The 25,579-nt window shown below is 37.6% G+C and overlaps 2 protein-coding genes across 7 annotated transcripts in view; one reads left to right on the top strand and one right to left on the bottom strand.

Annotated features, from left to right (window-relative positions):
* rabgap1l (RAB GTPase activating protein 1-like) overlaps window positions 1-25,579 on the top strand; it is a 159,434-nt gene that overhangs the window by 116,699 nt on the left and 17,156 nt on the right. For 2 of the 4 annotated variants that reach the window (XM_042416860.1, XM_042416861.1), the window contains 7 exons: window positions 567-659; window positions 4,431-4,541; window positions 5,326-5,430; window positions 6,405-6,488; window positions 6,916-6,987; window positions 8,169-8,369; window positions 9,575-12,895. In XM_042416860.1, coding sequence (XP_042272794.1) covers window positions 567-659; window positions 4,431-4,541; window positions 5,326-5,430; window positions 6,405-6,488; window positions 6,916-6,987; window positions 8,169-8,369; window positions 9,575-9,730 — 822 coding nt within the window. In that variant the 3' untranslated portion in view covers window positions 9,731-12,895. Of the gene's footprint in view, window positions 1-566; window positions 660-4,430; window positions 4,542-5,325; window positions 5,431-6,404; window positions 6,489-6,915; window positions 6,988-8,168; window positions 8,370-9,574; window positions 12,896-25,579 lie in introns of those variants that run through there. The other 2 variants (XR_006096985.1, XR_006096984.1) reach the window with 2 other exon arrangements.
* Window positions 13,000-25,579, bottom strand: part of LOC121900483 (interferon-induced protein 44-like) — a 39,062-nt gene continuing 26,482 nt past the window's right edge. For 2 of the 3 annotated variants that reach the window (XM_042416871.1, XM_042416872.1), the window contains exons 2-7: window positions 18,559-18,607; window positions 17,400-17,595; window positions 17,131-17,283; window positions 15,453-15,624; window positions 14,220-14,320; window positions 13,000-13,878 (exon numbers count right to left, since the gene is read on the bottom strand). In XM_042416871.1, coding sequence (XP_042272805.1) covers window positions 13,684-13,878; window positions 14,220-14,320; window positions 15,453-15,624; window positions 17,131-17,283; window positions 17,400-17,595; window positions 18,559-18,607 — 866 coding nt within the window. In that variant the 3' untranslated portion in view covers window positions 13,000-13,683. Of the gene's footprint in view, window positions 13,879-14,219; window positions 14,321-15,452; window positions 15,625-17,130; window positions 17,284-17,399; window positions 17,596-18,558; window positions 18,608-19,112; window positions 19,660-21,025; window positions 21,125-25,579 lie in introns of those variants that run through there. The other variant, XM_042416867.1, reaches the window with a different exon arrangement.

Here is a 25,579-nt window from a genome sequence, read left to right as displayed (position 1 = left end):
TAATGTTGGTGATTTCAAAACCGAATTCTATTGCTTATATCAACATCGAGTAAAATCCTGCAGCATCTTAACACATTTTTGACATACCTCATTAAAAAGGCAGTGTAGTATGAGTGATAGGTGGATACTGTTCTTTGAAGCCCTATCAAAGTGTACCTGAGCATTACACCCCTACCTGCTGCAGGCTGCGAATTACTTTTGACTCCTCTGGTGAAATGTGAATTTGTGTCTCGGGGAGAAGGCCAGAAAGGAACGATGACAACACTGAGAGAAGGGTTGCTGTTGGATGGTCACTAGTTTTAATCCTGTTCCTGAGAAATTTAGAGCCGAGGAGGAAACATCTCAGCGACAACTACTGAGCATGATCAAATCCTTTGAAAATATAGCAGCTTCACTCATCACGGTGTTAAAAGCCAAAATGGTGCTTTTAGTACAAATCCTTTATCTTGTCTCTCCAAATAAATACATTTCTCCCCTTCCCCACAAACCACTGGGATGGGATTTTATGAGGCAACTTTGTGTACATGAAGTTTACAGTAAAATAATATCTTTGCTGGTGTTTTCAGGTTCCAACCAAAAAGCTGAAGAAGTTTGAGAAGGAATATCAGACGCTGAGAGAGAGCCAGCTGCAGCAAGAAGACCCCATCGATCGATACCAGGTAGGACACACAGATATCTTATAGCTTAATTTTGTTGCATTTGTTACTAGTGGTACATTGTTTTATTCATCCTACCAGGTGGTGAAGTTACACACTCCTTCCTCTTTCATACATTTCAAGGATGTGATGAAAGAGCTGTCCTTGTGTTGCAGGAAAGGCATAAAATTTATTATGCACGCTCCTTTTAAGTAGCTGAATTAAAATTAGCCATGTTTCTAAGATTAGAAATCTGTGAATTCAGCTCTGTTTTGTCAAACTGTGCCTTTGTTAATATTTGTGACTTCTCACAACACTGACTTTTATCATTATCGACCCTAACATCTATCAGATTTATTTTTAGGGTTGTTGTCAGAGAGTTTTATAGCTCTTTATTTTGTCTGATTCTTCAAAAATGTAAATAAAAAAAAAAAGGAGAGGTGAGGTAGATATTTAGAGATTCAGACACAAACTGTCAACAGACAGCATCTCTTGCTTTCATTTGTTCCGTGTTACATGTTTTCTTTCCTTTCCTCTTGTTTTAAATATGTCATTCTTGGTTTTTTTTTCACAAATCTACTCATGGCAGAGTATAATAGATTTTTTTAATTTGTCTTTGGAATTGGGAAGCTAGGGTAGAAACTCGCATTAGTAGAGCTGTTCAATGTCATTTATTTTGTCTGCAGATTATTCATATCTAAATAATAGATAGATTCTTAATTGAAGATTTTGTACTGTTCCTTTAACAAGAAGTTTTGAGGTAAATAAGTTTTAAAATAAAGACCCAGTTCTTCTTTTTGTTGCTTCTTGCCAAAAAGGTTATGGGCGTTTCAGAGCTCCCAGAACATTTGTTGCCTAGAAGCAAGCAAATAGCAACATATCAAACCACTTTTAGCAGGGAGGAACGCCATTACTGTATGATTTTCAACATAAAAAATTGTTGATGCTGATATATGTAACTTTGTGCTGCTTGCTTGTCAGGTACAAACTGGTGTGATGATTTTTTTCCCCATTTGTGCAAATAGTAGTTCATTTCAGGAGACAGAAGAAGCACTCCAAAGCAATTAACAGTAGATATAACCTTTTTTAGACCATGGCTGGGTAACCATCACATTTTGACTTACTGTAAAAGAAAGTCTTCATCAGCATGTGTAGAGGTTTCAACGATTGTATCATATGACAACTACAAATATCATCTACAGCCACCTGGCTAATTGTGACTGTGGAGGACAGGGAAGTCTGCTGCTGACTAAAGTCAGCTGTTCCTCCAGTTTTTTTTGCAGCTACTGGCTTGAATCACCGCTCTTTTTCAAGCCTCATCTTCATAATGTATTAAATTGAAGTTAACATCTCAAACTTGGTTTGCTGTGTTATCCTTCCCAATTGAACAAACTCAAAAATGCATGGTGGTCCAGCTAAAGCCGGGACAGCATTTCTTAGTTTATGAAAATTCTCAAAATATTTTGCCCCTATTGACTTGTATCCTTGAAAGAGCCAGAAGGTTCAGGTACAAACAACAAGAAATCTGCCCTCTCCCCACTAAACACAGCAGTGAATTCAGTAAAACTCTGATGATCTTATTTCAAACTAGAATATGCTTGCTGAAATATCACAAAAAGGGCAATGGTGAGAGGATAAAATCTAGTATTAATATCAAGAGAAGAATAAAATAAATAGTTCAATTAAATATTAAAGCATTGTGTATAATGAAACCAGTATTTGATCTAATCATAATACAGAAACAACCAAAGAAATTTATATCTCAAGAAAAAACAACAGAATTACATGTTTTTCCCCGAAGGCAAAAGTAATATGTTGGTATAAACAATGGCGCTGTACTGTATACTGTGAGCTGCTGGTTCTGGAGGGAAGGAAGGAAGGAAGACTTTTAACGTAGATAAGATGTTGGACCAGAGCCACCTCCTCTGCAGCCAGTGGAAAGACTTACAGAGCAAGAAGACAAAGCAGGAATGTTCCTGCCGGTACATTAAATTAAATTGTTCACGTTTTATTGAGGGTACGCATTCAAGGACTTTACTTACTTCATGCTTACTGGTTTTATACTCCAGGTTTAGGTATGTACTCTTTGTATTTGCACTGTTTGGGGTGTGTATGTATTTGTGCATGTCTCATTTGTTTTGTATGTGTGAAATCAGTGTGTGAGTTTTCGTGCCAGTGGTACTTTTTTTTTTTTTTGCTGCTTTCAATGGTTGTCTTTATACATAATAAAAGCATTTTAAAAAAGGAAAGAGCGAGAGGGAGAGAGAGTGAGGCTGGATAGCATCAGACAGAGAAGGGAAACTCCTGTCGGGATCATGTGTTAAACTTTAGTCTGTGCTGCTGCAGCTCGATATGAAGACGTTGTGACTCTGGACAGCAGCACGGTAAGCTGCCTCTGCGTCAACTAAGATTTTAATACAAGACATTTTGCACTTATGCTTATGGTATTTAGTATTATTTAAAGTAAAATCTTTGACATCAATCTTTGATATGTTTCTGTTTTCAGTTTGTTTTTTTCTGGATGGTCTGATTTAGATGTGTTCACTGAGGTAGCTCTGTTGGCAATGTGTTTAAAAGTAGAGGAACTTCAGATGTTTGATTAGTTTAAAATATGATGTACAGTATGAACAGCTGCAGCAGAGAAGAACCTCCCATTCAAGATGATGTAGGTCTTCTCTCTTGTTTGCCCAAATGAAAGACATTACTTACAGTAGCTACTCACAGGAAGTGATTAACTGAATCTGAAGAGTGGCATACAAACTGTCTCCAAAACAGCAGTGAATGAGTGCTGAACTGGACTGACCAGTATTAGATTATTTTCCCTTCATCTCATTGGAACCTGTTGATAGATTATAAAGCATCACAGAGCGATAGAGCTGTTCCAGTTTACTGACGACAGCTTATAGGATCATTTTTTAAAATATTTATAGCTGTTTAGATCTGCTGAACTTAAAGGACAACACTCCTTTTTTGTACATAGGTGTGAACTAGAGCCAAAGTATCAACCTGTGTGTGTCTATGTGTATAGATGTTCAGATGATTGTGTATTTGTACTTTGTAATATGTTGTTTTATACTTGTATCAATATAAATGTGCTCAGCTTAACTATACAGTTTATTTATACTATTTGTGCATACATATGCGTGTGTATATGTGTGTTTGGGTGTGTGTGGTTAATTAAGGATAACAGAGGACATCGTTGTAAAAGTGACAGGATATCAGGGTCAGATGACCTCTCGTAACCGTGACAACTGTTTTGTCCCATTAAGGCATGGCCATCATGTGAGACTGTTTACAGCAGACCAGTAGTCATGAGACTCCACTAATGGTCTACAATGGGGACTTTAAGATGATGTGGGTGGGATGGGGGGGTTTGGGTGCTGGGCAGGCAGAAGCTTTATTAGCTTTATTAGGTCTTTAAGCTGCATCAATAAATTAAAATTGAAACAAATAGACTAGTAACTTCTACATTTTCCTGATCAATGTTTTCCCAGACAGAACTGTTTTTTGCAGAAAGATTATCATCAAATCATGAAGTAAATAATAAAGTGTTTGTCCAACTGTTGTTGTCAGAGTTATCACTTTGTAGATGCTAAATGTTTATATTACAGCCCCCGATAGAAAAACATCATATTCTGTGGTGAGACTGAGTGAGTGTGATGAAGAAATACTTCTCAGAGATTCTTGATTTTACTGTATCATTTTATCAAAAGGAGGCGAATCTTTTTACATGTTCGGTTGACATTACAGACACTAATAGCCTCTGCCATCGTGTGTGTGTGTGTGTGTTTGCAGAGGGAGAACCGTCGTCTTCAGGAGGCCAGTATGCGACTGGAACAGGAGAACGACGATTTGGCCCATGAACTGGTCACCAGTAAGATTGCCCTTCGGAATGACCTTGACCAGGTAACAACAACTCCAAAGGATGTTGTCAAACCTACTGTATACTCTGCTTACTTTTTTGTTAAATTAAGGACGGTGTAATAATTTACAGTAGTGTTTGTCTAGTTGTGTGGTGTTCGCATGAAGTGTTTGCTCCCACCTGCCATCATCTCTTGTGCTGTATGTAGTGCACAAATGGAAGCAGCCTAAATACACTTTGAATATGGGTTTATTTGATCAGGTAATCACAAAGAGATTGAGATCTTTTTTGAAGTGTGACTTGAGTACAGCAGAAGAAAGAAGAAACATAATCTGTCACACACAAGCACATAAATACAAGCAGCATGCAAATGATCTCTGAATTGCACTGCATCAAGAAACTTTTGTAGCAGAACAATTTCAGAAATTGAGATAATTAAAAACCCCATATCAGCATAAACAAACAAATGCAGCTGTCAGTGGAAAAGCATTTCCAAGCATCTCCCAGGTTATGCAACACTCTGCCTGAACAGCAAGGTGCATATAAGCATTTCTCTGAACAACCCACCGCACCACAGGAGGACTGTGGCTGCATTAAACAGTTCTCAGTGTGAATCTGTGGAGCTGTATTAATCAGCAAATACTGCTGTAAAAAGTGCAAATGTTCTGGTGCATCAAGTCAGAGTTAAATACTAAATCTATGATTGGTGCACCTCTGCATTTGAAAACATGTTTGTGTACTCTGGTTGGGTGAAAAAGAAACTGTGGTAGAGCAGATTTGGTATGTAATGAATGATCTGTGTGTGTTTGTGTGTGTACGTGCACTCAGGCGGAAGACAAGGCCGATGTTTTGAACAAAGAGCTGCTGAGCACGAAGCAACGTCTGGTGGAGACAGAGGAGGAGAAGAGACGACAGGAAGAGGAGACGGCTCAGGTAACATCTGCCCTCCGTTTACGTCCTGCTCATTAAGCTGGAGAAACTCAGCCTAAACAAGCTGCATGCCTCACTGGTCAACTGGCTCAATAATGTTTGGAGTCAAAGCTTTGGTATGATATTGTATTTTGATTAATACATGTAATTTTAAAAAAAGCAGCACAGTATGTCTCCTGTAAAGTTGGCATAATGGTTTCACTGTGTTTGGTTAGATTTACTTAAAACTCCACTGAAAGACAAAATTAGTAATTAATGACTTTAATTAGTTTCAGTCAATGACCAATGAAAATGCAACAACATCAGCAGATGGCTTGTAGTAACTATAAGTCAACTTGTCACAACAGAATAAGTACGCTAGGTAATTAGAGCACAGATCCAATAGAGTTGTTGAGAAAACAGTTCCTATAATCAACATTGTAAATGATTCTCAATGGTTGTGTAATTGTTACTGATCAACAGTTCAATCAAACCCACACCGAAAAATCACGGCCACTATTTTTTACCATTTGAAGCAGGAATAATCTGCATTTTTAGAACTTATATTTCTTTATAACATGACTTATTTTATGGGAGGGGTCACTTTGGAAAATGAATCTATGATGTCAAGTACTTTGGGGTTTCCTGTGTTTATGTACTGTGTGAGTTTGAGGTATAGTATCTTCAGAATTTAGGTCAATGAGTGGTACATAGTTACTATTGATTGCCATTGTGGCCAGTATGGGGAAAGTTACTGTTTATGAACTCTTACAGAGGGATTAATTCAGTATAGTACTAAAACACAGTTACATATTAATTTGAAAAACCTGCACGGTGGAAATGTGACTGTTATTAATTCTTGGCAATGCTATTTTATCACTCTGACATTTTCATCTGCAAACACAGTATGTTACAGTGTTACATCCTGTTACTTTATCATTCTCATCCTCATTAACATAAGATTTTATTACTTTGTCATCTTATTCTGTCCCCTCCAGCTGAAGGAGGTGTTCAGGAGGGAGCTGGAGAAAGCAGAGTTGGAGATCAAGAAAACCACAGCGATCATCGCTGAATACAAACAGGTTGGACAATTTTCCATCAGCTATATTTGAAATTTAAAATAAATAATACAACTGCAAACATCTGTTCTGTAAATAATTAATAATAGTTGTAATCTTATTGAAACTTTACCACATTAGTATAACTCTGACATGTAGGACACAGACAATTCAAAGCATTTATCAGTATCCAAAACATTTATTATTGCTTTGCTTGAATTTTATCATACTCTTATAATTTTTACATTTTAGCTACAAAAACATATTTCTTGCTCCTACAATAAATAAATGTTTACACAGAGTAAAGAGCGGAAAAGACCGTAACTGGACACCAAATAAAGTTTGGTTTGTTGACTTTTCCTGGACAAAATACTTCAGTGTATCTTATATCTTATAGTTTAAATTCATCATCTCTTACAGTATCTAACCTGACTTCCTCTCCATGTTTCAGATCTGCTCCCAGCTGAGCACCAGGTTGGAAAAACAGCAGGCAGCCACAAAAGAAGAGCTGGACATTGTCAGGGTGAGATTACAGGCACTCACAAGCTACTCTAGAGGGCAGCAGATGCAAGTTAGGAGACTTTCAAACTCCTCACTAAAGCCACAATATGTTGCATCAGAGCAACAAAGGATTTTGCAGCACTATTCTGTCTTTCAGTTATAATTCTGCTAACATAATAGTGACAGTCAGACAAGCCCGGTTTGGTACATTATCACACCCATAACGAATCTGATTGCACAAATAATCCCAAGCTGTTCTCTTAGCCCTTGTCAAACATGTGATGTTGCTCTTTGTGGGTGTGGCAGTGTATCCCTTTAAACCTGGATAAAGATTATGACATTTTGATTTTGTGATGTGTTACAACTACACTCACACTGAACATTGTACAGATGTTGAAATGGGAATCATTCTAAAGTATACAGGTTAGAAATATGTGTAAATATAACACTTCTGCTTGTGCTACTCAGATAGCTCAGTCATGAGCTGTTAATGTACTGGCATTTATATTGCAATGATAAACTTCAATAAACTCATGAAGACAAGAGAAGAAACCAAATTCAGAGATCAACATTGTTGTAGTGTTTTTTTAATATAACTACTAAATTGTGCAATGATTGACTGCTGTAGCATGTCAGCTATGGCTGAACTGTGCAGTGCTATTTTTGGACTCAACAAAGATTGTCTGGCTGTAAATGGGAGGGTGGAGTTGTGCCTCCAATATGATGAAATGCATGAACTGTGAAAATTAAACTTCCCCTTGAGCACTAAGTATATCGCAATAATATTTTTAAAAACTAGTTTTTAAGGTGCCTGTTTGTGAGGGTCTGGCCACAAGGCAAAAGTCAAAATCAAAGGAAAAGATGGATCACACACAAGTCTCTATACTGAAAATATCTATCCAATGTCTTCATCAGCATCATCATACTTAAGATGAAAAATTGGATGCATATTTTTTTACATCAGGACTAAGAGTTTGCAGTTAATCTTCTTCTAATCCAGAATATTATTTTCACCAAATGCATAAAAATAATGTGTTCTGCTAGACGAGATGTGTTCTCCTGTAGCATAGAGATGTGTTTGCTAGAACATGTGAATGTACTTACAGAAGAACATAGTTTTTACCTGTACTCACATGTCTATACAGTATATGTTCACCCACCTGCATCCTATAACATTATGTATGTGTTGGTTTGCCCTTGCAGAGTAAAGTAATGGGATGTGACCACTGTAGAGACCTGTTCAGCACCCTTGGGTCCCTCCAGACATCGTCCCCTGGCGGAAACAAAACAGCTTCCGAGCCAATGGACGAGGAGAAGGACGGACTGAAGGAGCAGCTGAGGCAGCTGGAGCTGGAGCTTGCTCAGACCAAACTGCAGCTGGTCGAGGCCAAGTGCCGCATCCAGGTCAGCAGCAGCAGCAGCAGCAGGGAGGGATGATGATATCAGCAACCATCAGATGCAGGGCAATATACCAAATCAGTAGGAGTAATAGAAAGTATGTAAAAAGTGAATAAAACTTTAAGAATGATCCACAGTATGGTGGTTTCACAAGAAAATAATAGTTGATGATCATAAGTGATAAGACAATAGAAGTAGATGAGTTACTTCATTGCCTAATGCTCAAAAATGTGTTTTTTTTATTATTACTTCACTTGGATGTTTGAGCTTGACTGTGCAGAATGATGTATGTGCAGAGGTTGACACTAAAAGGCTGTTTTCACATTCATCTGCTGAAAGGGAAAAAGTTTCTCTGCACTCATCGTAAATCTGAGTATAAGAAGAGCATGATTTGTGACATCACAACTAGTGTGGAGCCAATCGTGGTCCAGTATGCAAATTACACAAGCGTGATGTGGAAACAGTGCACAAAACACTGAGAATGGACTTTACAGTGATGTATGATCTTGTATATGGCTGTTTAACTTTTGGAATTAAATATATTTGCATGTTCATAGATTCTGGATATCGCTAAACTTTTAAGAATCTTTAACTGGGTTAATGGTAATTTATTTTGTGGAAAATCCATCAAACATTAGATCAGACTCAAATCATTATTCCAGACAGAGTATCTTTAAGTCTTAGACATGCCTGGAAGTGGTCTTTAGTGGGAAAAAGGACATCAAGCACAATATAATATCAAATTATAACATATCAAAACACAATATTAAATCAAGGATGCAACTAAAGATTATTTTCATTATTGATTAATGACTTTTTCCAGATTAATTATTTAGAAAATAGAAGAAATAGAAAAATAGAAGAAAATAGTGAAAACACCCATCAAAAGTTCCCAGAGTGCAACATGATGCCCTGAAATTGCTTGTTTTGCCCAACCAACAGTCCAAAACCCAAAATTATTCAATTAACACTATTATAAAACAGAATAATAAGTGAAATAAATCTTCACTTTAGAGAAGCTTGAACATGCAAATATTTGGAACTTTTCCTTGATAAATGACCTAAACAATTAAGCAATTATCAAGACACAGAGCAGTGTGTTTGATGGACTTACAAGAAAAAAACATTACCTGTCCAGGTTTGACTCACAGTGCTTTCCTCCTCCCTGCTCCTCCTGCTGACTCCTCTCTGCTCCTCTTGTCACTCTGCAGGAGCTTGAGCATCAGCGGGGAGTCCTGATGAACGAGATCCAGGCGGCCAAGAACTCTTGGTTCAGCAAGACTTTGGGATCCCTGAAGAGCTCTGCCTCCTCTTCCACTAGCTCTACGTCCCAGACCCCCTCGTCTCCAAAGGAAGGTCCTGCCTAGAGTACTCACCCTGCCCGTCTCTTTCCCCCTGCAGGACGCACACTAGAGCTGAGGAACAAAAGTTGAAGAAGCAAGCAGTGGAGAAATGCAGTATTCCTTTTCCTGCCTCTGGCAAAGTGGAGCTTACTGGCTTTCTGGACTGTGAAAAGCTGAAAAAATGAGGGAACAAACTGGACCGTTGGACCGTTCGAGTGAACTAGAAAGTGTCTATTGACCTTCTGTGCTTCACAGGTGATGAGAAAGGTGAGGGTGACGCATCAGTGAGGCTGGAAGTTAATTTTAAGTTCATTGGTCGTTGCTGACATTGTTTTGTTGAGTTCCATCTCTAAAAACTCATGAAAAGAAAGCTGATTTAACACACAATGTTATCCTGTATGTAAGTCAATAATTTAGCTCCACCTTGTGGCCAGACATTGCTACTGCAGAGTTAGAGTCATTTTTTTCTGGGTAAAGTAAGTAGCTGAGAATTAAACCTGCATTCAGTCTCACAACTGGGATAATATTTTCAATGATGGTGATACAGCCACATCATAGTGGTGTTATAAGTTTACTGCTTAAAAATATAGTGATATAGCTCAGCAAAGCCACAGCACTCTGAAAAGGAATACTGCATTGAATCTTAAATCAGAACAACACAAAAGTTGTATTTCTTTATAGTAATATAACGTAAACAATGTTGTCATATAAATATGTATAACTAATTATTGATTTTTTAAATAATCTTGTACAGTTCTTTAAGAGAAGAAAAAAAAACAAGGAAAAAGTTCTTTGTTAAATTTTTTTTCTACTGTTCGGAATTTGAATGTCATCTCTCTAGATGTTGACGTAAGCACAGTGTGTGATCGACCTGGTCGAGTCCAAACGCTGAAGAGCCAAAAAGTGACAACCTGCAGAATTCTTAATGTAGGTAAAGGCCCTACTTATTTAAGCTGTGTAATATTCCTCTAAATTTCACTAATTTGATTTTTTTTAATTCTCAATTCCAGTAATGCCTGTAAGTATTTAACTGGCATTTCTATTTTACGTTTTATGTCACTGGATAGAGATTGTGTAATGTTTGGTTAGCTGTGATCACGACAGAAATGGGCTCTCCGTTCCCATTCTGTGTCGGTTCCGTCCTTTTATACTTTTAATGATTCAGTTTAATTCATAGTCAAAACAACATTCACAGTTAGTGTAACAGAATGCCACACATCTTCTGAAGTCTCCAGTTTTACAAAAATACACAGTTGCAGATTGACCCTGGTTACATATTTTTAGTTTTGAAAATGTGTTAAATCTGCCCCCTTTTATGCTCTTTGTATGTTTTAAGTTTGCACTAGCAGTGCAGGTTCCTCTCTGGTGTCTGCACTGCACACAGTCAGCATAGTTTCAGACATCAGGGCTTGTGTTCTTCTACATTTTCTGCTGTTCATTCTTTTCAAGATTTAAAAGCTGCAACCACAGAGTCAGATAACATTGTCAACATGGATAAACTGAGTGTATCATTCTGCATTATGTTATACTTTGCATCTTGTTAATCATCTGACTTTCTACACCTCTTTATACTGTTACTGTCATCCAAAGCTCACTGTAGATACCAGTCAGCACATTGACGCAGGCTATTTTATCTTAATACTACAGTGAAGGCTTTAAAGTATCTATTGTGTAGCACAATTTATCTCTAAATAAGCGCCTAGCATAAAGTTTATCAGATTGAGTTGCAATATTTCATCAGTGTTGCCAAATAGTCATCAGGCCATTTGCACAGCTGTGCCAACACCTTCTTTGCCCTTCATCATGTTAAAAGAATTCACTCTTTTGTTATCAATTTAACCTTAAGAGGATGACAACATACTGTGGATATCAACATTTCATTTTCAGCTCTGTTGCTCAGTGCTAACATTTTAGTATAAACTATATTGAATGATAGCAGCCAACTAGGTAAATCTGGCAGTTTTCACTAGGAAATAAGTCATGAACATTTGGCAAGTTGCCATATCACTTTTAGTTGAATGAGATTACTTTGTTTTTTTAGGAAGGAAGGCTGTGAGTAAAATGAACAGCAGAAAATAGCTAAAAAGATCAACCAACCACCATGAGCTACTGATTTGTAAAGAAAAGGAAAAATTAATAACACTTCATATGTATGAGCTGCAGTATAGGTGCCAACAGGCCTGCTTTACTGACACTGGAATCAGCCTTTGGACTCTGACCAAGCCCATGTGTAATTGTTTGCGTGTGTGTTTGAATGTATGTATGTGTGTGTGTTCTGCACTGTAACTCAAGTGGTTGAAGTTGAAATGGTTTCTTCTTCACGTGGCTGCCTTTTCTGTTGATGACTGAAGCCGTTGACTGTTTGAAATGTCAGAGAGCGTCAGCTGTGCCATAACAGCCTCCCTGGTCCTGACAGGCCGACCTCCCCTCTGCTCCGTCCACAGTGGTCTTCCTTTGTGCTCCCAATGACCTGAACCAACCTCACCAACAACCATGTCATCTGCTCTTAAACAAAGATCTGCTGAATACCATTTTCAGCAGTGCCCTTCACACATTTCAACCAAGAGCTTCCCAGTACAACCACCATCTTCTGCTGGTGGCCACTGAGCAGCTCGACAGGAGGAAATAAACCAATAACATGTAAAGGGAGTAAAAAGAAGCTGACGGACTGAATAACTTTGAATTCCAGGTGTGTTTAGCGTTTCCAGGACATTCCTTCTTCACTATCGTGCATCATTCTTGTCGGTCGCATCTGTGACAGTTACGAAGTCGTACAACCAGTGTCATGTAAACTGTGGCCAAGCTGGAGAGAGCTCCTTGTCTTTTATGTGCACTAACACAACATTGATATTTTAAACACTATTTCAAGATGTGTGTTTGTTTAAAAGTTATCCCGAGCACAGAGCATAATTATTTTTTAACTGATGATTATTGTTGCGGAGAGGACAGCTGCCAATTTATAATCCACTCTAATTCACACTTAATTTCAATGATGCAAAAGCAGGCAGCGAGTCAGATTAGATGTGTGATGTGTGTTGTGTAGTTAACAGTTTGCTGTAATATCACAGTCCTGCTACACAAAAGAGGGCCTGCTCCTCAACTGGTCCGACTCAAAACTGTTTGCTGTACAGTAACTGTACTGTAACTGTCTGACCTGCATTAATAAATTTCAGTTTTTCTGTTCATTTATGCACTTCGAGCTTTTATTGAATAACTGGAGACTAAATGGAATTACTCAATTTAGGGATTTTGTAGGGTCTTAATCAAGTGTCCAAATTCTCCACGACATCCAGTCTGGCTGGCAAGAGCTTTTATTGTCATTGACGTGACTCCAAACACAAGCTGAATGTAAATAACATGCAACATAACATACATTTGATGATGACAAACAACTGGATAACTGGAAAGCTGTTTTTCTGGCAGCAAAAAGACAAAAACTGTAAAGAAAATGAATTATTACAACAAAATTTTATGAAAAAGAACACAGCTGGAATGACTTAAAAACCAAAATGTCATGAATGGTTTGGTAGCAGTGGACTATGTACAGACTAAATACTGTGTTTTCTTAGTATTGAAACTATCGGTACAGTGATGGTTCTCACAAGACTTTACCCAGGATGCACAACATTTTGTAGCCGTTTTTGCTACAGAATCAGAAAGAAAATTTAGTATTTTGCAGCTGAATGACACAATCAAAATGAGGATCAGCTCAGCCAGTAACTGAAGGTGCAGTGCAGTCACAGGACACGCTAAAAGATCTACATCTCTCAGAATTCCGAGGAACACTTGGGAAACTTCCAGGCGGAGGTGAAACTAGTTCCTAAATTCTGGGATTCACTGCTCACCCTGTTAACACCATGGATGTATTATAAGAATGGTTAACAGTGAACTAGCACTAGGCAGGATCACATGCATGGATCATTTTGAGGGACATTTCATTACAGTTGCTCAGGTTATTGTGTCTGCTGCACACATACTTATTCTTTGGTTTCAATGTTGCTGAATTTGTCACTGATCTCATCAAAGTAATTATCAGCGAAGCGAAGCATCTGGATGATGGCGCTGAGCAGCAGGATGTCAGTGTTTGTGTCCAACTCCAACTCTTCACTGTAGTTCTTCACAGGAACAATACAGGACAAAGGCACACCGAGCTGACCACTTGCTTCCTGCATCTGTATCACAAAGCACAAAAGATTTAAAATATTTTTTCTTAGGACCTCAGAGAATTGTGCTAATTGTGGAAGTGTTGAAAAAGAGTATTAGTACTTTGGTTATGGCCACTCATTACAAGTCAAATAAAACACATTATCATAATAAATAATAGATAATAAAAATTGAATATAATGGTTTGATAACCAACCATCCCACCCGTGCTCAAGTAGATTTGGATATTTCTGAACTCAAACGAAGGGAAATCAAATTTTGAAAGACATTCACTGGCTTTTCAGCTTATATCTTTCCATGAAAGCAAAAACTAAGACAAAAAATATTTTTTTCTGTATAAAATCCTTACCATTTCCTTAATGTAGCCACTCTGATAAACGTTTCTCACATCCTTCATCACCAAAGGGCAGGCTTCATCTACTTTAGTGAGCAGGACCAGCTGAGGAATCCCTGAAAACACCAAAGAAGAAGAAATGCTGTAGATTTTTAGGTATCAGGCAGTCAAAATATTGAGGTAGCACTTCTAAAATACTTTTGACTATTGATTTAATGAGCTAACTTTTCTTTAAACATTAGCTTTTCAAGAGAAAACTAAAATCACTCACTTATTTACTCATTAATTTCCCCCTGTAATCAATAGTTTACTCTAAAATGAGCTGTGACACTACATCGTCACTGACGGGTATAGTGTCACAACAAATTTTTGCATCCATAAAATAAACAGCATTGCATAATGGGGATACAGAACATATAAGTTGTTAAAAAATGGTCTGCTACATTTTCTGCATTAGATTATTTTCTACTGAAATTTATACTTCTCATACACATAACCATAAGTTAAGCTGCCAACAAAATAGTACAATATTTTGACCATGTACCTGAATTAATCAAATAATAACACATGATGTGTTTTAAACCTCACCTTCCAAAAACAAAAAGTCTAAACCGAGTCTAAATAAAAGCTGTGTTACTATTAAAAAGTCTGGGTGGAAGTCAATAGTGAAAATAAAGTAAGATGAACTGGAGGAATGCACAAGGTGCCAGGCTTCAATATCACATCATGAGGTGAAAATAACACCTGTGCAACATCAGTCAAGCTTTATCCTGCACTGCACAACTGGTTTGGTGAAGACTGATGAAAAGTTCTATTGTTATTATTGAATGAGTATTGAACTTAAACCAAAAGTATACCTTGTGTTTTTAGCCTATTTGTTTACATTGTGTCACATCTACGTCATCAAAGATCATGCTGCTTTGGCAACTAGCAGTTCCTGTTTGTACTGCATAGACAGCAATCACCTGGATTTAAGTTAACACTGAAGAAAATGAATCTGATGATTGGCCTACAGAATGTCACAAAGTAGTACACTTTTTAAAATTGAATAAAGAAATAATCCATTTAAAGATATTAGATAAAGACCTGAATTTCATTAGTTACCTCTATGGGGCCCCTTGTGGCTCAGTCGCTCTATATGCATATTGTACTATGTTGAGATTTTGAAAACAGACACTTTTATTGATATTTTCTAAGAGTGTGCATACATGTCATCAGTAAAATGAAGCAGGACTTGATTTTACTGACCCATTAAGTTGACCTTTCTGCGAATAGCATCCAGTTTTTCCTGCACCTTTGTGGCCATGATAGAAATCTTGCAGGCATCCATGACGTAAGCCACACAGTGGATCTTGTCCTTGAGCCTTGGACACTTTCGATAGCTGCTGGCCTCCGATTGCAGAGGAGCAGAGGGGTTGAACTGAGTGATACAGTTGGAGGGAAAGACAAGGACAGTTTGAGTTAACTACAACTGAGTCAATGGTTCATACAATCAATATCCTGCTGAATGTAATAATAACAATACTAATAATAATACTAATAATAATAATAATAATAATAATAATAATAATACCTTTATTTGAATAACATTTTTCATACAAAAAAATGCAGCTCCAAGTGCCTTACAGAAAAATAAATTGCATGCAACAAGTGCTGCACATCAAAAAAAGGACAAATGAAAAATGAACATAAAGACATGTAAATGTACATAATATTACTAAACATAAGATAAAATAAAGTGAAAATACAATGTGTACTTAAATGGTGGGAATTTGAGACTTAATAAGAGAAAGTATTTCGCCATGTGTACTCAATCTTTAAATCAGCATCTAGGTCTCTGAAGCCATAAGCATAACAGAACCTCCCGTTTCCCAACGGACACAGACTCACCACCAATCTTGATTACATGAAATAAACCTCTATCAGCTTACCCCAGAACATCTTCCCACAGGTTTAACCTCATTTTGGGTCTTATCTGTGTCGGGCGCTACCCTAAGCTGCCCCAGAAAAAAAACACCCATAGTGGTGTGTGTTTTTTAACCCCCACAGCACCACTCTCTTTTTTTCTCAAACCTACCAACCACTGACCTCAGCACCCATGAAACACAAGACAGAAAATAAACCCACTTGATAATAATAATAAAATAAGATTAAATAAAGTGAAACTAGAATACATAGAATGCATAACATAAGATGGAAGATAACACCCACTGACATATAAAATATAATACATATTGAATAATAATAGCAATAAATTAAAATAAAAATAAAGTTAAAACATAGAATACATAGAATGTATAAAATCAAGTAAAATAAACATTTTAAAAGAAGTGCAGTAGTGCTTAGGTGCGAAGCTGACCGAGCGAAAAGATAGTTAAAGACTAAAGTGAAGAGTTTTTAGTTTTCTTTTAAAAATATTTGTGAGCTGGCTTCCCTGATATCTATCCGTAGTGTATTCTATAGTTTTGGGGCTTCACTGACAAAAACTGCATCCCCGATTTTCTTTTGGCTGTTGCTGGGAATCTCCAATAAACCAGCAGCAGATGATCTCAGTGTGCTTGAGGGCAAATAGTTAACAAGGGAGTTAGCAATGTAGCTTGGTCCTAGCCCATTAAGGGCTTTGTATATAAGGAGGAGGACCTTAAAGTCCGTTCTAAATGTTACAGGAAGTCAGTGCAGAGCAGCTAAAACTGGACTCATGTTGGACTTTCCTTTTGGTTCTGGTTAATAGCTGAGCTGCAAAGTTTTGAATAAGCTGAAGTCTCTGAGTGTTTTTCTTTGGGAGGCCAGTAAAAAGTCCATTACAGTAATCAAGTCAGCTTGAGATGAAGGCATGAATCAGTTTTTCAGCATCTTTTTGATTTATAAACTGTCGTACTTTGGCTATGTTTCTAAGGTGGAAAAATGATGTAAGAAAAAGCTGTACCTGATAACGGTCAGGCAGGTGACCTTTGAGGATACAGCTGATATCATCTATATCAAGCCCCGCCCCTGTGCTTTCCTCCAATCCCATGGTATCACACAGGATGATTGGCAGAGGTTTTCCTTCTCGTCCCGATTTCACAGAGTAGGTACGAAACTGTCGGGTACAAGGTGATGAGTAACAGACCATAGAATGGGTACTGGGCAGGATTTCCATTTTGAAATTAATCACTGCAAACAGAAATCACTAAGTCATTAATGTAAAGAACTGACCTGTGTGGTGAGGCTGGTGGTAGAAGAGCCAGCGATGGCCTGACTGGTCACGTGGCCTCTGAATACAGAGTTAATAGAATTGAAGAAACTGGACTTTCCAGCTCCAACTGCTCCTATTAACAAGACCTGAACCTGGGACACAGAGCTGACCATGGGTTTGTAGCTCCTAATATTGTCCATCAGCTCCTTCCTCTTCCTGTTGAAACATTAAAAGATAAAGAACTTTTTCCTTTGAAAAGGTTTTTAGTTGATTTTGGGTTGGTTGTGATAGAGGTTTTTTGTGCATAACCAGTTGACCTCCATCATGGTAGCAGTCATGGTTACAAATTTATGACAGTTTCTGAAGAATTGTACATTGAAAACAGTAAAACCAGTAAACACGGCTAAGTCCATCATTTCTCTTCTCTCTATCTCTCTATATAAAGCAAGGAATCTCTGTCTGTCTGTATGCAAGTTTGTCCTTCGCATATCTCGAGAACCATTCATCCGATCTACTTCATACCTGGCAGGTGGATTGCTGGGGAAATGAGGAAGTGCAATGTCAATGTGTGAAGTTGTTTGGATGAGTGGTTCTTGAGAAATATATAAAAAATACCTCACAAAAAACATTGGTTTACTTCTTCTGCTGGTGGAGTCAACGAACGGAAATACAGACAGCACCACTCTGCCATTGTAACCCACATTGTGGTCGGAGGTGGGATTACATCCGCAGTGTTAATGCAGGCACATTTTGAACAGGCACTACAGTTCATCCAATCAACTTCAGCTCAGCTAAAAATTGTAGTCTCCAGATATTCTGCATGTGAGGCGTTTAGGGAGCATCAGTAAATTGTAGCGTCTACTGATAGTCTGCATGAGAGGCATTTAGGGGACAGGCACTGCTCTCTCTAGGTACTGAAAAAATGTGCCTGTTCGAAACAGGCACATTTTGAACAGGCACTGCATTAGTAATCTTAAACAGCTGGTAGACTATGTCCAGTCAAGCATAGCAGCATTGCAGATCATGGCATGTGGAAAACATTCATTATTACATCCAAATCATTAACTCACTTTACTATTTTTTCAATCATCAATTTCTGTCATTCTGTATATGATATAATACACTGCACTAAGCATAGTAATAGCATTATGTGCAGGATGGTGGCTGTATCCAGCTTACCCAGATTCCCAGACTATCGTCCTCCACGGCTTCTCAAGTTCAGTTCTTTCTGTTGAAGAGAAAAAACTTTTATAAAACAATTTGACAAAAATATTACCAAACTTTTTTTTCTTTAAACAATACTACCTAAAAGTAGCAGTGATGATGGACAGTAAAGGCAGTTTTGCACAATGACATTATTTTGAGATACTGGGGGGGCGTTTTGTGGGGTTTTTTTCAGTCATGGGGAGGTTCCAAAAATATATAATAACTAAGATGGGAGGGGCCTTTCTTTTTTTATAAAATCAAATATAAAATTCAGCCCCCTTCCCCGCTCCGATAACTACCGTGGTCTCCCTAAGACACATTAGTTATTTGTTAGCTAGTTTATTTGGTTTAATCTTGAAAAATGATTTGAACAATGAACAAGAGTGGACAATAATATGAGGGAATTAAATAGCGGTGGACTATAGGTAGTCGGGATGCTCAGATCATGACACATCATAAAATATATCATAGACCTTGTATGTATTTCCCACAGCAAGGCATCAAGTAGTTATTTAAAGTTAACTCACCCTCAACTTCATAGACTTCACACTCAGTCAGCTTGAGGTCGTTGCCATGCATGTCTGCAGCATTGAAGTTGTAGTAAGTTCCTGGATCGCTATAAACTACTGCTTGATTTCCATTGACAAGAACCAATGCTTCTCCAAAATATGGACCAGAGTTACCAATCATTTTTACCGCATATATGGGACTGGTGACTGGATATTTGTGGAGCTTTTCTCCACTGAAAGTGAAGAGAAAGGCCTGGTCATCATGCACAAACTGTCCAGACTGACAGAAAGGTTGTTTGGTGTAGCCTCCAAACACATAACCAGAGGTATTATAGCCCACAGACACTGTGGGACAGTGGTTGTCACATCGTTGGTGGAAGGCTGCCCCGGTGAAACCATGGATGCTGGCCTTGTACAACAGCTGTAGCTTCACATTTCCCAGCTGTGAGCAGATCGTTTTCTGCTGGTTCTTGGTTAGCATGGAGTTCATAGTGGATGGTTGGTCTGCAGAAGTTTCTAAAGGATGCTGAATGAACCTGATGCTGATGTTTTCTCACTTCAATGTCTAAATACAAAAAAAGACAAACAAAAAAAACCACAAATGCATTAAAATTGCAGGATATTTATCCTAACTTACTGTAGCTTGGTTAATCCGCCAGGATAAACTACATTTATGCATCATACAGGTTGTAACTTATCATCAAAGTTCAATTTGTTTGTAAAATCATTGAAATGAGAGTGCTCTCATTCTAATCAACTAACGCTGATTACAGAACATAAGAGATGAATACCATTTACATAAAACCACTGATAACATCATAAAACTCCATTCCACAATAAAAATGGTTAAAAAAAGAGGTGCAAATTAAATAAAGTTAAAATTAGAGTTTACATGTTCTTTTCATGCATATTTCTTGGCTGGAACTGAGTGGATCAAAAGAAACATGAAATGTTTTATATTCCTGTAATGTTGTGATTGATAAAATGTGATAACACAATGAAAGCATCAATTAGTTCACTAGCTGCTGTCTTCAAATGTACTGTAGCCTATCTGGCCACTTTATTAGGAACACCTGTGCAGTCTAATGCAATCCAGTACAACAATGGTGAAAGGTGTTCCTAATATTTTGTCCACTCTTTACATACATGAGGGGGGCAAAATATTACGAATAGAATTTATGGCAGAGTTGATTGCATTAGATTGCACAAGTGTTCCCAGTGAAGTGACTGGTGAGTGTGTAATTCAAAAGGTAACAGACAAATATGTTTCACTGTATCCAAGTTTAAAGCCCAGTGTAGAAATAGTTGTTTAACACATGGGAGGAATTAACATTCCTACTCTTAATTCGGTTTGTCCAACCTTGAAAAACACAATGTATAAAATAAAACTAATTAAATGTACTTTCTGATTTCTTATTTTCAACTCTTCATTTAGTTCTTGAAACATGCAAAAGTCAATTTTCTTTTGATCATTTTTCATCAAAACATTTTTAGATACCTTGGCAAATTCAGACTGAAACTATAATCAGATTTCTTCTCAGACCGACAAGAAATAGTCTGTCACAGCTCAGTACATGTTAAAGCACAACACTTAACTTTCTATTTCCTCACATGGACAAACAAATGGTCAGCCACACCTACATATTGCTGCGGCAAGGATACCGAGTCCAAACGTTTTCTCCCCACATCACAAGCAATTCAACATCATCACACTGGTGTCTAGTTTTTTAAAGAATCAGTTTTAAAACTGTATTATTGTTAATCCAGAGAGTGCTTTTGTTTGTTTTTAACGTATTAATCATTACAACCAATTGTCCAGCACAGTTTTAATGTTGAATGTCACATCAGCGCCACATACCATCGATCATAAAAATCAAAGCGTTCATAAAAGTTTGGCAAAATAAGCAACCCTCATATATTTTCAGCCTTACCTCCCCTTCTCGACAGTTGAGTTGAGAGGTCTCTTAAATTGCATCCATGTTTCCCTCACTTGTGTCTTTTCCTTGCGTCTTAGTCCCTCCCACCGTGGATGCAAGGAGAGGCGGAAAGGAAACCAAGCGAGGAGAGTGGAAACGAGGAAATTTGTTTTAAGAGACATGAGACGTTCTCTCCTCCGAAATGTCACGTGAAGCGATGTCCGTTTCTGATGACGGCGACAGCTGATCACAGCTGGATCCGTTGTCAGTCGGCTTTAACAGCTGTAGAAACCATTTCTACTCGCGGAATGCGTTTATACTATTTATTGTATTTTTTTGATAACCCTGATAGTGAATTCATCATTCAATAACCCAGAATATGATCATTTTTTCTGAACACTGGAAAATATATATTTGGCTAAATGTTTCAGGGAAAATGGAAATTATGTAACTCATATCAAACCCGACGCCCAGGAATTTTCAGCCTCACATGTGACTGAATGGAAATGACGATAAATGATGTAAAATATAAATGTGTTTAACTGTTATTATGGATAAAATTAAAGTCAGGAAGAGTCTGTCTGTCAGAAAGAAACAGTTTAATGGAGGAAATAAAAGATCATGAAAAGAAAAATCTTTCTAATACATGACGAAAGTTGTTAATGGTTCTTTTGTTGATCAGGTCGACAATTAACAGATTTTTAACTATATGATGAATATATAAATACACATTAAACTTGGGAATGATACACTTAAATTTAATCTGTAATCTGTCTCCACTTCGGTATGAAACTGTAGTGATGTATCAGATCAGTCAGATCAAGTGCAGCGTCCAATCAATAACTGATATCCAATAAGGGGGCGTGTCGGCCGTTTAAAGACTTCCGTGAAGGCTGCTCTCATGTTTCCTCGCTCCTCCGAGCAAAATAAGAGACTTGGGACGCTCGTCAAAATGCGCATCAGGAACAACTTCCAGTTCAGGCGAGGAGCGAGGAGCCATAAAATAAGAGACTTGAGACGTACCCACGATGCTTCCTTTAGACACGTGTTCAGGTTCAACAGGGTGCTGCCTGGTAGGCTAGTCACGCACCAGCTGACAGAAATGAAACTGAAAGTGTTTGTCTCTGATGTAAAAATCAGTTTAAAGGACAAGTTCACAATATTACCAAGTCGGTCTTAAAACAACAGTCAGGGGACCAAATGAACATAGAAAAATGTTTTTCTTACTGTAATCATTCTTCCTTTTCATGATGGCCATTAGAAGATCCCTTCATAATGCCCTTACAATGTAAGTGATGGTGGCCAAAATCCACAAGCCTCCTTCTGTAAAAAATGTATTTAAAAATATATCTGAAGATAATATTAAGCTTCAGTTCAAATGAGTCAAATCAAGTTGATATCTTTCAACAGTACAGTAGTTTTAGAGTTCCTCTTTTTGTTACTATACTTGTTACTAAACAGGTAAACACTGTTTGAGAAAAACACAAAGAATTTGATGCTAAAAAGACTAAATGTGGCAGATATCTATTTCATATGACTAACTCAGACTGCTGAAGCATTTTCATTTTAATGCATTTTTGTTTGTGATCATCACATACTTGGTAAACCAGTTGTAAATGTTTTTATCTTCTGTCAAATCAGTTCAAACAACACAACTTTTGTTAGTGTTATCTATCTTATCATCCATTGATTATTATTGTCTTTTGCATTTTTTATTGTGAAAATTTTCTGTTATTTTAATTTAATTTACTGTGACTGTGTGGACACACTGTGGATTTTGGCCCCCATCACTACCATTGAAAGCACATTTAAAAAGGATCATTTAATGATCAATATGAACAGGAGGAATGACTACAGCGAGGAAAACCTCTTTCAGTGTTCACATGGGCACCTGACTGTTGTTTTAAGACAGACTTGAAAAATTGTAAACCTATCATTTAACTCCTTTTCATTTAAAACAAATTTGACCTCCTTACTATATAACTCAGGTGTTTAGCACAACTAATTGGCACACAGTGGGCTTCAGGCATTCTTATCCTGAATCTATATGAGGCGAGTTCACTTGCTTTTCCTCAACCTCTTCTGGTTTTCCTGAGAGAAATGAGTGAGTTTCTTACTAAACTTTCCTGAAATGACAACCAACTTCAGTACCACTAAGTTTATTACACAGAACCATCTAAGAACTTGTCCATGGAAACTGTTTGGAAAAGGGCAGGCACTTTAAAAAAAAAAAAATCTTGGCAGGTGATTGGATCAACCGTCTGTCTATCTCTGTATTACCTTGCGAGGCAACTAGATTTGCAGCACTGACTGGATTCTCACGTGGTCTGGTGATCTCATGAATCCAGATGCCTCGCAAAATAAACTAATCACTGTGTCATTGTTGGGCCTACTCTATCAAATAGCTGAAAATTGTGGGAAAAGTCAATGATAATAAAAAGAAAACCTATGTCAAAACTTTAGTTTGCACAATTATGACTGCATTAATTCAACCTGTTGCTAATTAATTCCTGCTTTGACAAGTCAAAAATTTGCAAATCTATCTATCTATCTATCTATCTATCTATCTATCTATCTATCTATCTATCTATCTATCTATCTATCTATCTGTCTGTCTATATACTTTTCTTTCTATATATATTTTTTCAATCAACCTATTAAACATTCATTTTTTCTTTTCTTTTCTTTTCTTTTTTAATTTAGGTTTGCCTTTTCTACTACGATTACTATATCATGATTTCTATATCATGAGCTGTTAAATGGGAATAGCATGTATGAAAACTTTGAAAAAATAAAGTTTTAAAAAAAATAATTCAAAGGATGAGTCTGATGAAGAGCGTCAGTTCCTACAGACCGAGCTGTGAGGAGGCAGAAAATGGCAAAAAGTATCCATTCTTGGAATTCAGTTTATTTATTTATTGCACTGTAAGCTGTTGAAAAACATTGTGTTCAATAGACTCAAAACTTATAATTTAACTTTGGCAGAACAACTTAATTTCTCTCTGTTAAGAATGCTGTAAACCTCTAATTAAATAATCAATTAATTATTATTATTTTTTTTAAATCTATTTGTGAATTATAACCACAAATTTACTTTATAAAAATGACAATAAGTATTTAATCTTGAAATTCAGTTTATTTATTTATTGTTTTTGTATTGTAAGCTATTTTGGTGTCTGTCTGAGCAGGAGTACCTTCTTCCCTGTTAGGCTTGGCAGCAGGTTCCCTGTGGGATTCATAGGGTCTATGTTAGACGGCAGCGAAGGTGGGTAGAGCTCTTAGCTCGGGAGCATCTCTTTGGCTGTGAGAAGGTCACCTGCTTCCTGGTTTCTTCACACCACTGGTTTGGTGTGTGTAATTACTCCCCACCACTTACTGCACAAAGACTAGGGATGAGTTAGTTAGCCAGCTTCAACTGTTGTAGTTAGCATCATTATAGGTGTAAGGCTCTTGTTCTCCTGTTGCCCCGGGTTTGGTTTTCTCATGTGTCCCAGTCAAGGTTTGTAGAGAATTGTTTGGGTGTTTGGTTGTGAGGATGGCTTCCCTTGTAGATAGTTTCATTCAGCATCCTTTACAGTCTTTGCTGGAGCATTGCACAAAAGATCATCCTCTAAAGTCAGCAGTATTGAAAGTGTATGAACTTGTGCCGGATGCATACCGCCACTCATTTTCAATCTAGGAAAAAGCTTGAAAATCAGACCTACAATGAATTTACCCATGATTTGATTTCCCATTTTAACTGCTGGGGCACAGCATCTAAAGTTGACACATTTGAGGATCTCTGCAACTGGGTTATCCTGGAACAACTTAAACTCTGTGCCAGAGCATGTAACTACATTTATTAATGAACATAAAGTAAAAACTCTCAGGGAGGCATTGGCGCTTGTTTGGGCTCTGCAGCATTTCAACATCTGTATTGGCTCTGGAGTATCTTCGTTGTTAGTTTTCACTGACCATAATCACCTTACATTTTCCGAAGTTCCTGCAAAATCCTAACCAGAGACTGATGAGGTGGTCATTGTTCCTGCAGCCATACAATTTAGACATTTGACATATTAATGGGGCTGAAAATGTAATTGCAGATGTGCTTTCTCGTGCACCAATGAACCCTTAATTTCATGCTGCTGATTGTTTCTCATTTCCATGCTCTCCTCTAATCATCTTTCTGTCCTTCATCCCTTTAAATTGCTCCTGTGGTACCAAGGATGCTAGGTTGGTGGGGACGGAGGGATGCACTGGAGGATGCAGCCCGGAAGGAGAGCAGTACTGATAGTGGATTATGGGTAATGCATTAACTACGACAAATTGGTAATCTTAAAGTGTTGGTGTTAATGTTTATGATGTGTAATATGAGGTTCTTAGTAGAACTCCCTTCTTATGGAGGGGGGTGTCATGACCCCTCCTTTCTGCCTGCAGTGGTTCAACTGGCCACTTCCTGCAGGAGCTGGCAGTCATGGAGGGTCGTTAAGGTAATGCAATGACACCTGGGTAGACCTCAGCCAAAGCTATGGCTGTGGTCGAAAAGTCGAAAAGTACATCCTATTGTCTTTTTGTAACCACTTTTCATTG

Source organism: Thunnus maccoyii, chromosome 7, assembly GCF_910596095.1.
Source record: "Thunnus maccoyii chromosome 7, fThuMac1.1, whole genome shotgun sequence".
NCBI lineage: Eukaryota > Metazoa > Chordata > Actinopteri > Scombriformes > Scombridae > Thunnus > Thunnus maccoyii.
This window is presented reverse-complemented; position numbering and strand designations above follow the sequence as displayed.